This window comes from Perca fluviatilis, chromosome 14 (genome assembly GCF_010015445.1).
Source record: "Perca fluviatilis chromosome 14, GENO_Pfluv_1.0, whole genome shotgun sequence".
NCBI lineage: Eukaryota > Metazoa > Chordata > Actinopteri > Perciformes > Percidae > Perca > Perca fluviatilis.
The window spans coordinates 30,442,015-30,454,221 of NC_053125.1; the positions used below are offsets into that span (position 1 = coordinate 30,442,015).

Below are 12,207 nucleotides of genomic sequence, written 5' to 3' on the forward strand. Positions count from 1 at the left end.
GGGACCAGGAAGTGTGTCGACTGGGGAGGAAAACCTGCTGGTTCTTCCTGTAAAATCAGCTACATGGTCCCAGGGGACAGTGGAGTTTACTGGTGTGAGTCCAGAGAGGGAGCAACCAGTAACAGCATCAACATCACTGTCACTGGTAAGATCAGACTGTGGAGTCAGTATTGATGAAGCTGTGTGTGAATGGATGACATGCTGTAGTTTGTCTCTGTGTTGAGGTGGACCAGTGATCCTGCAGAGTCCTGTCCTCCCTGTGATGGAGGGAGAAGACCTCACTCTGACCTGTAAAACGAAGAGGTCCTCCAACCTCCCAGCTGGTTTCTATAAAGATGGCTCCTTCATCAGGACTGAGCCTGCAGGTCACATGACCATCCACCATGTTTCCAGGTCTGATGAAGGCCTCTACAAGTGCAACATCAGCAGTGTTGGAGAGTCTCCACCCAGCTGGGTCTCTGTCACAGGTGAGGAGGTTAGCTTTGATTTCAGGAGTTCATTCATCCTGATATTCAAATGGTTAACATCAGAGCTTATTGGACGGAGCTGCAGCGTGTTAGAAAAGCAGAATAAACTGGTATTAAAGCTGGAAGACGCTGAGAGTATTTAGTGTGGACTCCATCTTCTCTGAGCTCACAGTTGTTGCAGTAAAAGCTCAAACTAACCTGAGGTCCATTTCTCTTCAGTTCTGACCTCACTGCTGAGCAGCACAACAAACCAAGGTCAGTATAAACTCTGAGAACACTTTATATTAAAGTACACAGGGTTACAAATATTCAAACAGGGACGGGTTGATTTTGTCTGACTTCATTAGCTCAACAAAATGTTTTCAAATGAGCATTTTGTTAATTTCCTGAAAAGCAACGAGTTTGAACATACAAGGTTTACAGCCAGCAGAGATGATATGTTCCCCTTTCTATAGTCAGATGCAGAGAACTAATCTACTTAAAGTTTGTGATGTAATAAACCACACAGCTTCTCTTTTCTAAAGTTCCCTCTTCACACTTAAACCTCGTGTTGTCTTCCCGTCGACCATGCAACTTGTTTTCCTCTACAGTAAAAGCAGAAAATGAACCCTATTTAAGATGCTTTTTTGAAGGTTTTTGTCTTTTTTCTCTGTACCTTTTTGTTTTTTACTACCACCATATTCAAGACTAACACCAACTTATGAACTCTAGTTTTAGACCTTTTTTTTTTTTAAATTCATGATCAATTAACCTCAATTAAATTAAGGGTGAGGCTATTTATACCCCTGGTACAATTCGAAGTGTATGCTATTTGTACCCTGGTGCAATTAGAAATGAATGCTATGCTGTGTTTTATTAATACCCCGTCTGGTACAAATATCAATGCGTTTGCGGGTCCTGACTTTATCCAATCCAAATCCATCCAATCCAAAATAAAAAAAATAAGATCACCTCACAGCAGAATCAAACTCCAAACCACCATACCAAAGGTAAGCAAACTAACCACTCACCTAGCAGTTCTTTCAGAAAGGTGAACAACTGTTTACCACTTGGTTTCTTCAAGCCTCGGTTGCTAGGTAACCATACTGTATACAAAAAAATTGGTACTAACTAACAAACTAACGGTTGTATGCTTTCACTGAAGACAGAAAGCGCAACTGTAGTACCCATTTTCCGCTAGAAATTCAATTGTTATAAACTTTAGAAATAAAACTTCCCTAATATGCCAGTTTCTGCAGTCATGGAAGATGAACGTCCGCCATGATTTCGGTGCACGCGAGCAACGTTTTTTTGTTGTTACGTCACAGGGTGTAAATAGCTCAGCTGTGTGGCCGAGGCTATTCGTACCGGGGGTGCAAATAGACACTCCGTTAAATTGAATAATACCTAATTTGAGGTTAAAAAATGATAAATTTATGAAGTATTTCGACAAATAGTTGTGATTTAATGGATAATCATGACTGTCAAAGTTTAGTCTGGATACGTGTTATCTGTGAGTGAGTGTGTGTTTGTGTGTGTGTGTGTGTGTGTGTGTGATACATGTTGTCTTCCCGGAGACTAACAACCAACTTTTAGTTTTTTCTGGGTCAAATATTTAATAAAAATATTCAATGTTTTGGTCTTCTTTTTCAACACTTTTGTTGAACCCCTCCCCCAATCCAGATATTCACCTGACAGCTGATTCTCTCTACAGAGAAACCAAAGACAACAAGAGCTTCTTTGAGCTCTCTGCCACGCTACCTCCTTGTGTCCAGACTGGTCTACCACCTGGTGGTGTTCTGTCCGTACTGCATCTCCACTTTCATCATGGTGTGTTTATATCGACGCAGGACCACAGGTAACTCTCTCAACTCACCTGGTGCTGATGGTTGACAGTTGTCTCTAACAGAACTCTTCAGCTGATCAATTATCTACATTTTCGTTCTAACCTGATAGGGAAATTCCTGCCTGTTGTCATGGTAATGACCCCGCCCACCCGTACTGAGGAGGGAATGGATGACGACTATGATGATGTCATGACTGCTGTCACCACCGAATATCAGTTCTGAACTGATCTTAAAAATAAGCTCAAATGTATAGAGTCCATAATGTCTCTGTACATCAGATACATATCGCCTCCTGAATTCTAGCTGCCCAGCGACTCAGATTCTCCACTGTTACAACAGGAAGCCCTTCATGACCACCAGTCCCTAGGCCGTATGCGAAATGTATTTTGCTCAGTCCCTGCCTATTCCACTGTTCTTCAGTTTCCCAAATATTTACCTTCGAGTCCCCCCTTCGGACCCGTTCCGTCCACCCAGATCCAGTTGGACTCTTGTAACTTTTGGAACGTTTGAAATCCATCCCTTTAAAGGTGCGGTAGGTAGGATTGTGAAGATCCAGGACTTAGTCAAAAAATGTAACATCAAACACTTCTCCGTCCCTCCCCTCTTTCCACTAAAGCCCCAAACTTTCTCCTAAGCCCCTCCCACCACAAGGGAGAATGAATGCGTGTGTATGAGCAGTGATTGACACGCAGTTAGACACCCCCCCCCCTGGCCCTGATTGGTGCATCTAAACAGGGAGTGGTGGCTTTTGCAAATCGCACTACAGGCTGTAGGAGGTGTTACTAGAAGTAGTAGTTCTACTCAAACATAGGGTCAGTTTCAGCAAATATGACAGAAAGTTAGTTTTATAAGTCTTACCTACTGCACCTGTTTAAGTCTCTAGATGATTTTATGTTTTGGGGGTTTGCTGTTTCATGTTCTATGATTCACTCATTGTGGTATTTGGAGTTTTCTGTGCTTGTTATGTGACCGTGTAGCTCTGCTTGTGTCTGTTCTTTAAGTTCTTTCTCTGTGTGTTGCTCCTTGTGTTCAGCCTCTTTCTGTTTTCAGATTTTTTTTACAATTTGTATTCCTTGTTGGTGAATAAATAGTTTGTTCTGTAGTTCCTGTTTCCTGCCTGTTGCTGTCTCTGCATTTTAAATCCAAACCTGCACAAACACATGGTGTCATTTCTGATTCTACCACTTGGGGTCGCCCCAGGACTAAATGTTCATCTTTCATTATACTTAATAAAACTGCCGTTTTTCCCTGTCCAGGCCTTGAAGTTACAAAACAATCAAGATAATGAAAGGAAACATATGAAAGCAACAATTAACAACCAGCCACTGTGACAACAGTAACTTAAACTTTAAACTTTATGTACAAAATGTTTTACATTACATCACATTTATCTGGCACTTTTATCCAAAGCAACGTCCAATAAGTTCAATTCTATTCAATTCAATTTTATTTATAGTATCAAATCATAAGAGTTAGCTATAGACACTTTACAGATAGAGTAGGTCTAGACCACACTCTATTGTTTACAAAGACCCAACAATTCTAGTAATTCCCCCAAGAGCAAGCATTTAGTGCATTCAACCATGACGCCTCAAACTCAGAACAGCAGGAATCACAAAGAACATGTACATTAACTTTAAATACTACAAAGAGCCACATGTAAGTGCATTATTTTATATATATAACCATTATCTCCATAGCCAGGATGCCGTCTGAAGAGATGTGTTTTCAACCTGCGGTGGAAGATGTGTAGACTTTCAGCCGTCCTGATGTTGATAAGGGGAACTTCTTCCACCACTTAGCAGTCAGGACAGCAAACAGTCCTGTTTTACTGAGTGAATCCAGTATACAAAAGACAACAATAGAAAAATATAGAAAAAGACATACACAACATCAAAGAGAGAGTTTAGAAATGATGCTCAGTGGTGACGTCTGCTATGACATCTTCATACGCTCGGTCCACTCCCTCGTCATAACATGTATTTTGATCATCATATCAAATCACTGACCCACACATGTTTGTTTTAATTAAGAAACATTGCCAAATTTACGGCTGTTTCCATTCTGAGCATGAGATGATCATTCATGGATTCATATCATCCTGGTTTGATTACTGCAAATCCATTTTCAATTGTCTTATTAAGTCGTCCCAGGACCGTCTACAACTAGTCCAAAACTCTACGGCTAGGCTGTTGACCAGGTCCAGCAGGATGTCGCACATCACTCAAATTTATACTCATGTTAGCTTCCAATCAAGTTAAAGTTTTTGTTCTGGTTTATAAAATTTTGCATGGTCTGGCACCTGTTTATATCTCTGACCTGCTCCATCCGTAAACTACTAACAGGTCCCTCAGGTCTTCTAACCAAGGATTTCTGGTGGTCCCGTGCACTCGTTTAAAGACTAAAGGTGACCGTTCCTTTGAAGCATTGGCTCCAAACCTGTGGAACGCCCTTCCTACTGTCTTACGTTCTGCAGTCTCTGTTGAAGCTTTTAAAAAGCAGCTGAAGACACACTTGTTTAAATTCGCTTTTGACTCTTGTTTGTAAACTTTGGGTTTTAATTGTTGAAATGATTTTCTTTGGTCCTTCAATCATTATTTCCCTTTTTTCCTTGCTTATTTTTGGTCAGATTATACTGTATTTTTACAAATGTTTATCATGTGAAGCACTTTGTGACTTTGTCTGTAAAAGATGCTACAGTATATCAAATAAAGTTAACATCGTCCTCGCCATGGAAACACACTGCTTCCTTCCTGCTGAGGGACGTAAAAATTGTGTGTGTATATATATATATATATATATATATATATATATATATATATATAAACACACAGACAGCATCACAATATGAATCTGACTCCAGAACAACAGAGACTTTAGGAAAACTATGGAAACAAACTTTACTTAAAATATTCAGGATTACAGAAATGGCTTTGGCTAACAGTAAAGGAGCAATTCAAACTCAAAGCAATGATTTCATATTGAATATGTTTGAATTATATCAAGACAGGCACGGGAATTGAAGACGGCCGGGTGAACTGGAGAACATGAGAGCTGTTTCTGATCCATGGACCTTTGAGCTTCTTTTCAGGTCAATTCAGAAGTGATGCTCTGTGGTGGCAGCGGTGATGACGTCATCATAGTCATCATCCAATCCCTCCTCAGCCTGGGTGGGCGGGGTCATCACCACGGAGACGGGCAGGCCACTTCCTACAGTCGGAGCAGGTTAGAAAGAAATGAAAATGTAGAGTTGTGTTAGAGACAACTCAACCCCCAATAGTGTGATATTGATTGATTTAGTGACACTCTCAGTTTGTCAAAAACAGATTCTTGGTAAAAGAATAAAGGTAAAGTCTATAGCATCTCAGACTCTAGACTTTAAACTAATTTCAATGTAATCCCATCCATGGAAATATTCGACGCTCTGGGTCGGGACCGGCGTCGGTTTTCAACATGCTGGGTAAAAACTCTAAGTTAGGGTTAGGAAAAGGTTGTGTAACGGGAAACTGACTACTGGGCGAAAGTCCTGTGTTTGTTTGACCGATCCACCACCCTAACGTGTGTCTAGATTTTCGGTCAGCTCCGTGGTTGAGCTGCTGCTCTGCCTGTCCCATACAGACGCTATAGGAAGCCTTGTGTGTCGTTATCAGATGCTGAGAGTAGGGCTGGGAACCGAACGCCGATACTTTTATCGCACCGAAAAAAATATCCAGATCCTACGAGTATCGAAAAATTATTTATCTTTCTTTGCCAAATTTTGGTTCCAAAAGCGTCTGAGCGCATAAGCGCAAGCTTATCCATCCACTCTGCATATTGACAGAGAGCAGAGCTCCGACCGACACACACACACACACACACACAGAGAGGTTCGGACGGAGTAAACTTGTTGAAGTTACAGTGAGTCACGGCAATGCTGATGAAGTGGTTTCAAGTGTGGTTAGAGTTTTTCAAAACTTCACACGGACAGATGATATTAATGGTGAGCCGAAAGCGGTCGTGGTGCTGTTGTTTTACACTTTCTCTGAGACAAGAAGGCACAACAGTGGTTTCTATGCCCTGATGACTGACTGATGTGGTTGAGGTTGTAAGGAAAGGCAACTTTACTTCTACAGCACCTTTCAGCAACAAGGCAATTCAATTACATTCCTTTGCACTTAAGTTGGTTCTTCATTAGTTCAATGTTGACAACATGGCAGTCACCATGTTTATTGTTAAAGGTTTGTGTCATTATGCATTTTGCACTAAAAAGTGTTTGTTCTTTACATTCCTTTGCATTTTAGTTAGTTCAATATTAGCCTGTACACAATGTCATTTATTTAATTTATGAATTATTTATAATATGTTCATGTTGTGGCAAAAAGGTTTCTCTTTTTCTGTAAATTTTTAAAGTTGAGATTGATACCAATCCTGAGTATCTGACTGGCGCACCCCTATCCAAAAGCACAACCAGTCTTATTAATTTACTCTGAATGAGCAGTATTACCAGAATTTTCAAATTTTGATAACTGTTTTGATTCACAATTAGGGTAGAAAATAAAGGCTTTGTGTTTCATGTATTTTTGTTGATGCTGAAATGGATTGTAAAACATATGGTATCAAAATAAGTATCATTAAGGAACCCGCATCAAAACTGAGGTATCAAAATTGGCACCGGATAGAAAGAAGCTGAGAGTCACTGACCAAGTGTCAGTATGTAGACGAACTGGGAGTAAGAACGGGTTGCATTAATTGATTTATTGATTGTAAGGTCAGTGAATGATTCACAGTGTTACCTGTTGCCCTCTGTCGATAGAAAGACACCATGATGAAAGTGGAGATGCAGTACGGACAGAACACCACCAGGTGGACGACCAGTCTGATCACAAGGTGGAGGGGGTCTGAGGTTAAGGGCGGCAGAGAGCTCGGAGATTGGCTTGTGGTCTTTGGTTTCTCTGTAGAGAGAATCAGCTGTCAGGTGAATATCTGGATGAATGAACTCCTGAAATCAAAAGTTACCTCCTCACCTGTGACAGAGACCCAGCTGGGTGGAGACTCTCCAACCCTGCTGATGTTGCACTTGTAGAGGCCTTCATCAGACCTGTTAACATGGTGGATGGTCATGTGACCTGCAGGCTCAGTCCTGATGAAGGAGCCATCTTTATAGAAACCAGCTGGGAGGTTGGAGGACGTCTTTGTTTTACAGGTCAGAGTGAGGTCTTCTCCCTCCATCACAGGGAGGACAGGACTCTGCAGGATCACTGGTCCACCTCAACACAGAGACAAACTACAGCATGTCATCCATTCACACACAGCTTCATCAATACTGACTCCACAGTCTGATCTTACCAGTGACAGTGATGGTGATGCTGTTACTGGTTGCTCCCTCTCTGGACTCACACCAGTAAACTCCACTGTACCGTGGGACCATGTAGCTGATGTTACAGGAAGAACCAGCAGGTCTTCCCCATCCATCTCCACACTGAGTCCTGGTTTCTCTGGTTGTGTTCCTCCTCAGAGTCCATCCAGCAGAGCTGTCGTCCTCCTCACATCTCAGAGAGACAGGCTGTCCTTCAAACATCTGAGAGCTGCTGGGACTCACAGTCAGAGAGACTAGAGGGAGGAGGGAAGAGGAAGTAGTAGTTAAAAAACTAGTTGATGGACAATCAGTGCCTTTGGCTACAGTTTGTGTAGAGGACAAAATGTGAGGGGAACTCTGATGCTTCACATTGATTCTCTGAGACAATCATATCCTCTCTTTACACTTGCAATAATTTATGATCGTGGGATGCTTCAGTATCTCAGCCTTATTGTGTGTTATGCTTTTTATCTTCATCTTTCTTGTTGTCTACTTTTGCCCACAACAAGTATCTCTACATTGAAGCTACTCAGAGTTTTTCTAAGGGATGTGGTTAACTATATTTGGTATTGTGGGGGAGTTTCTGTATGTGAATTAGTGGGTACGAGCCAGCAGATGTAGATGTAGGTGAGATGTATCATTGTTCTACACATGCTTTGATAAATGAGGCCTCTGGCTTCTCAATAATAAACTGCTCAAAAATCTACAAATTATTTATCAGCTATTCTGCTCTAAGCGTCCTGCAACAAACACGCTTTGTTTTGATCGGGGCCTAACTGTTCTATCTAGACAAAATGTTTACTGACCTTGGTTTGTTGTGCAGCTCAGCAGTGAGGTCAGAACTGAAGAGAAATGGACCTCAGGTTAGTTTGACCTTTTACCATAACATGCTAAAAACTGTCTGCAAAACCATTTACACAACCTTTCAAAATGACTCGCATCATTTCTTCTCATAAAACTTATAAGTACATTAGGAAGCATTTTTAGCAAAACAAAAACATTTTATCTTGTATTTCTTTCAGCTGATGTTCTTAGAACATGCACAAAGAGTTTACTTACAGAGTAGCCGCAGTAGAGATGTGTCCTCCATCCTAACAGTTGGTGAAATGATGTCTACACTTTGTTCACTTCATAGTCATAGCATCACATGAACCCTCCTCCTTCCTCTGTGACTGTGGCTCAGTGTTGTGGTTTCCTCTGCACACACTATGAGAAAACAAGTTGTGTTTAGTTGCCATGAAGCAGATATATTCACTTTTAAAATAGGGCAGTGAACCATAACATGGAGTAGGGACAAGAAAAACTAAATGAAGATGTTGGGATGTAAAATGACTGACAGCTGAATGTAAATAATACAATGACGTACTCCCTGGTAGTCTCAAGGGCCGTCAGTCAGCCTATTGTCCGGTTACTACTCTCAAACCAATGAGAAATCAGATAAACTCAACCAGGAGTTCAAGACGGGCCTGCGTTGTCTGGTGTACTGGAACCTGGTACCTCCTGGACCAAGCAGTTGATATGGGTTGAGTATACGCACACCATGCTTTTCATGTTCCTTCATTGGTCTGTCTCCATTTCTGTCGACCTACAGATAGCAGCCTCCCCTGTTCTCTGCTCAGCAGAGGGCCACGTGCACTGTAGAGAGGTTCATATATGTTCATAGTGTGGAGGGGAAACCAATTTCACCAATTTAAAGGAAATGGCGGAGTAATATTTAAAGTGGTGAGCATGGCGTGCTCAAATGGCTCTGGGTGTGCTGTCATGCTGATTTGAGCACTTTCTAAATGTCTAGTTGACCAATCAGATTGCCTGGTCGGATCTACGACCTACGTGTTGGATCTACAGTCTGTTGCTGCTCTGAATGATTAGTTGATGATTCACGGCAGCTCTTGAATACAAATCAGGTCTAACAAGTTGTACAGGGGGCGGTGCCTTCCAGACGTTTCCACCACAAGAGGAAAGTGTGCAAAGTCCTGATTTCCATTTCTGCTCCTGTTGCTCATCCTGTCTGAAGCAGCTCCTGGTAAATATCAGCTTTTAATGTGAAAAGATTTATGTAGACTTTATTTTCTGACCTTTGTTGTTATGATGATTGTGTTTAAAACACAGACAGTTTCAGGTTTTGTGAAGTTTATGAATAATGTAGGGGCTGTTTTACATGTAAGTACATGAAGTATCCGAGGGATAATGTAGAGCGATCTGGTCATGACCAGGGCAACCCGTTCTCATTCCGAACTCGTAAAATAAGTACGTTTGGTCAGTGTCCTTCAGCGTCAGATGCGACGAAAAAGGCACCCTTAGGCGTATTTGTGTAACGTACTGGGGAGAGCCGCAGTTGGATGAGATTTAGCGAGTGGTATGTAAGGACGGTGGTTGGGTAAAACACCGGACTTTCACTCAGGAGACTTGGGTTCGTGCCCCGCGTGTGGCGTTTTGTTTCCCCGTCTCCGGCGTGTGTTTCCCGGCTTTTGAGGCGTCCTTTCCCCGTTGTTTTTCTCCTAAACCTAACCTCCGCGATTCCGTTATTGTCGCGCTTCACCCGCGGTGTGTTTCCCGGCTTTTGAGGCGTCCTTTCCCCGTTGTTTTTCTCCGAAAAAGGGACGGCAATAGTGGCGACCAAGCATGTTTACATGAGACGCTAAAGGAGACTTTTAACGTCAAATAAGAACGAGAAAGGCTCCTGACCGAACGTCCTTATTTTACGAGTTGGGTGTGAGAATGTGTTGGACCAGGGACAACCGGATTGCTCTCCATTATCTTGTTTATTACACGGCTACTTACTAAAAAATCAATAACTTGATCAAATATATTGATATATTGTAACAAAGATTGTTTGGCTTCTGTATTTCATGGCAAGGGAATGTAAACAGGTTGTTGCTCTCAAGCCAGGTCGCCCGGCCCAGTAAATGTGAGTTAGTCAAGGAGCTAAGTCGTCATCGTTAGCCTTTAGCTCCGTTAGCGCTTCCTGTTTCCTCCTTTCAGCCGTTCTCTCCCTTCGTTATCCTGACTCAGTGCGCAATGCTGTGTAACAAGTAAATGCGTTTTCTTCAATATTGGGTTTGTGTTTTGTCGAACTTTTGTATGTCTTGTTGTGTTGAACTTTTTAGTTACTTTAAAATATAAAGAACACTGTTTCAAACTGAGCAGTTATAAAAAGGGTTGAGAGAAGGGAGGAGAGAGAGGGAGGGAGGAGACAGAGGGGGAGACAGAGAGAGAGAGAGAGAGAGAGAGGATGGGAGAGAAGGAGAGAGAGAGAGGGATGAGACAGAGAGGGAGGGAGTGACAGAGTCTCTGTTTGAGGCTTTACCTTTTATTCAAATGTAAAACCTGCCGTGTCACACCTGTGGAGGCCTTTTGAAATAAAATGACTTTTTATTATTTATTATTGATTATTATTATTGTCTATTATTGTTTTTCAGACCTGACTGGGGTAACAGTTGATCCTGGAGATGATGCCACTCTGCCATGTGAGGCTGCTCATTCCTCCATCAGAGCTGTAGAGTGGACCAGACCTGACCTGGAAGAGTACGTCCTCTATTGCAGCGATGGTCACTTGGATCCAGCCTACCAGCATCCATCCTTTAAGGACAGGGTGGAGCTGGTGGACAGAGATCTGAAGGACGGAGACGTGTCTTTAATTCTGAAGAATGTGAGCAGACACGACGCTGGAACATACGAGTGTCGAGTTGTACCAGGTGGTTTCAGTAACAAAAACGAAGCAATTACTGACTCTAAGCCAATCAGAATCATCCGTCTGCAGGTTACAGAGCCAGCAGGTGAGTGAGTCTCTCTCAGTGAGTTTTTCTGAGTATCAGGTTGTAGCTGCAGTTTCTAACATCAGAGAGGATGAAGGCTGCTCCTCTATCCACACATTTACTGACTCATATGTTTTATTCATCTTCAGGTTCAAACAGCGGACACTCCAAGGATGAAAACTCAATGAATGATGACCCTGAGGATGGAAACTCCTCTCCTGTAGGCCTCATCATTGGACTGGAAGCAGGTGTTCCAGTTGGATTGATTCTTGTTTCAGTGGTTGGTGTCCTGATATATAAAAGACGTAAGAACAAGAGATCAGGACCGCCTGCTGATGATGAAGCATTGCCGTTCAGTTCATCTGACAACCCGGAGAGCTGTTCAAGTCATGTCTAGTTTATCAAACATGATTGATGTATATCACCATCAGATTTTCATTATTTCTGTGGGTGTGAGGTCTGTTGGGTCTGAAAAAGCCTAATATGCTCCATTAACCCCACCTATTTTTTTTTAAAGTAACAGAACCTAAAATCGTTTTGGGTTCTGGTACTTTTATTTTGGTAATAGAACCTGAAAAGGTTGTATTACTTCCCCTCTGTGAATCACCACCTTACCGCGGTGGAGGGGTTTGTGTACCCGTAGAGTCTGGGATCTGTATCATCTGGAGCTCTGAGCTCCTGTAGGGTCTCCCATGATGAGTTGGTCCCAGAGGAGGGTCAGACTAAGAGTGATTCCATTCAATACATTCAAATATCTACCTTTAGCTTTCCAGAATAAGAATATCTGTTCTCACATAAATATAAAAAGTAGGTTTGTGATCTGA

The 12,207-nt window shown here is 42.1% G+C and overlaps 2 protein-coding genes across 7 annotated transcripts in view; one reads left to right on the forward strand and one right to left on the reverse strand.

The window, feature by feature from the left end:
- LOC120572833 (Fc receptor-like protein 5) overlaps positions 1-3,041 on the forward strand; it is a 19,467-nt gene extending 16,426 nt beyond the window's left edge. For 3 of the 6 annotated variants that reach the window (XM_039822308.1, XM_039822309.1, XM_039822313.1), the window contains 5 exons: positions 1-145; positions 225-467; positions 687-722; positions 2,161-2,304; positions 2,403-3,040. The exon at positions 1-145 is cut by the window's left edge and continues 122 nt beyond it. In XM_039822308.1, coding sequence (XP_039678242.1) covers positions 1-145; positions 225-467; positions 687-722; positions 2,161-2,304; positions 2,403-2,515 — 681 coding nt within the window. In that variant the 3' untranslated portion in view covers positions 2,516-3,040. Of the gene's footprint in view, positions 146-224; positions 468-686; positions 723-2,129; positions 2,305-2,402 lie in introns of all 6 variants that reach the window. The other 3 variants (XM_039822312.1, XM_039822311.1, XM_039822310.1) reach the window with 2 other exon arrangements.
- Positions 3,042-7,038: 3,997 nt separating this feature from the next.
- LOC120572894 (Fc receptor-like B) lies at positions 7,039-8,913 on the reverse strand. The gene is made up of 4 exons (XM_039822408.1): positions 8,688-8,913; positions 8,435-8,470; positions 7,619-7,882; positions 7,039-7,539 (listed from the first exon to the last, which is right to left on the reverse strand). Exons 1-4 carry the CDS (start codon positions 8,716-8,718, stop codon positions 7,244-7,246), a joined length of 627 nt encoding a protein of 208 aa, XP_039678342.1. The 5' UTR covers positions 8,719-8,913; the 3' UTR covers positions 7,039-7,243.
- Between the last annotated feature and the right edge of the window lie 3,294 nt (positions 8,914-12,207).

What these genes read in the sequence shown, in the direction of transcription:
- LOC120572894 (XM_039822408.1), bottom strand. Translation starts at nt 8,718, where the DNA reads ATGGAGGACACATCTCTACTGCGGCTACTCT. An exon ending in ATCTCTACTGCGGCTACTCT is followed by an intron (nt 8,471 to 8,687) that starts GTAAGTAAACTC and finishes ATTTCTCTTCAG; the next exon opens with TTCTGACCTCACTGCTGAGC. An exon ending in GAGCTGCACAACAAACCAAG is followed by an intron (nt 7,883 to 8,434) that starts GTCAGTAAACAT and finishes TCCTCCCTCTAG; the next exon opens with TCTCTCTGACTGTGAGTCCC.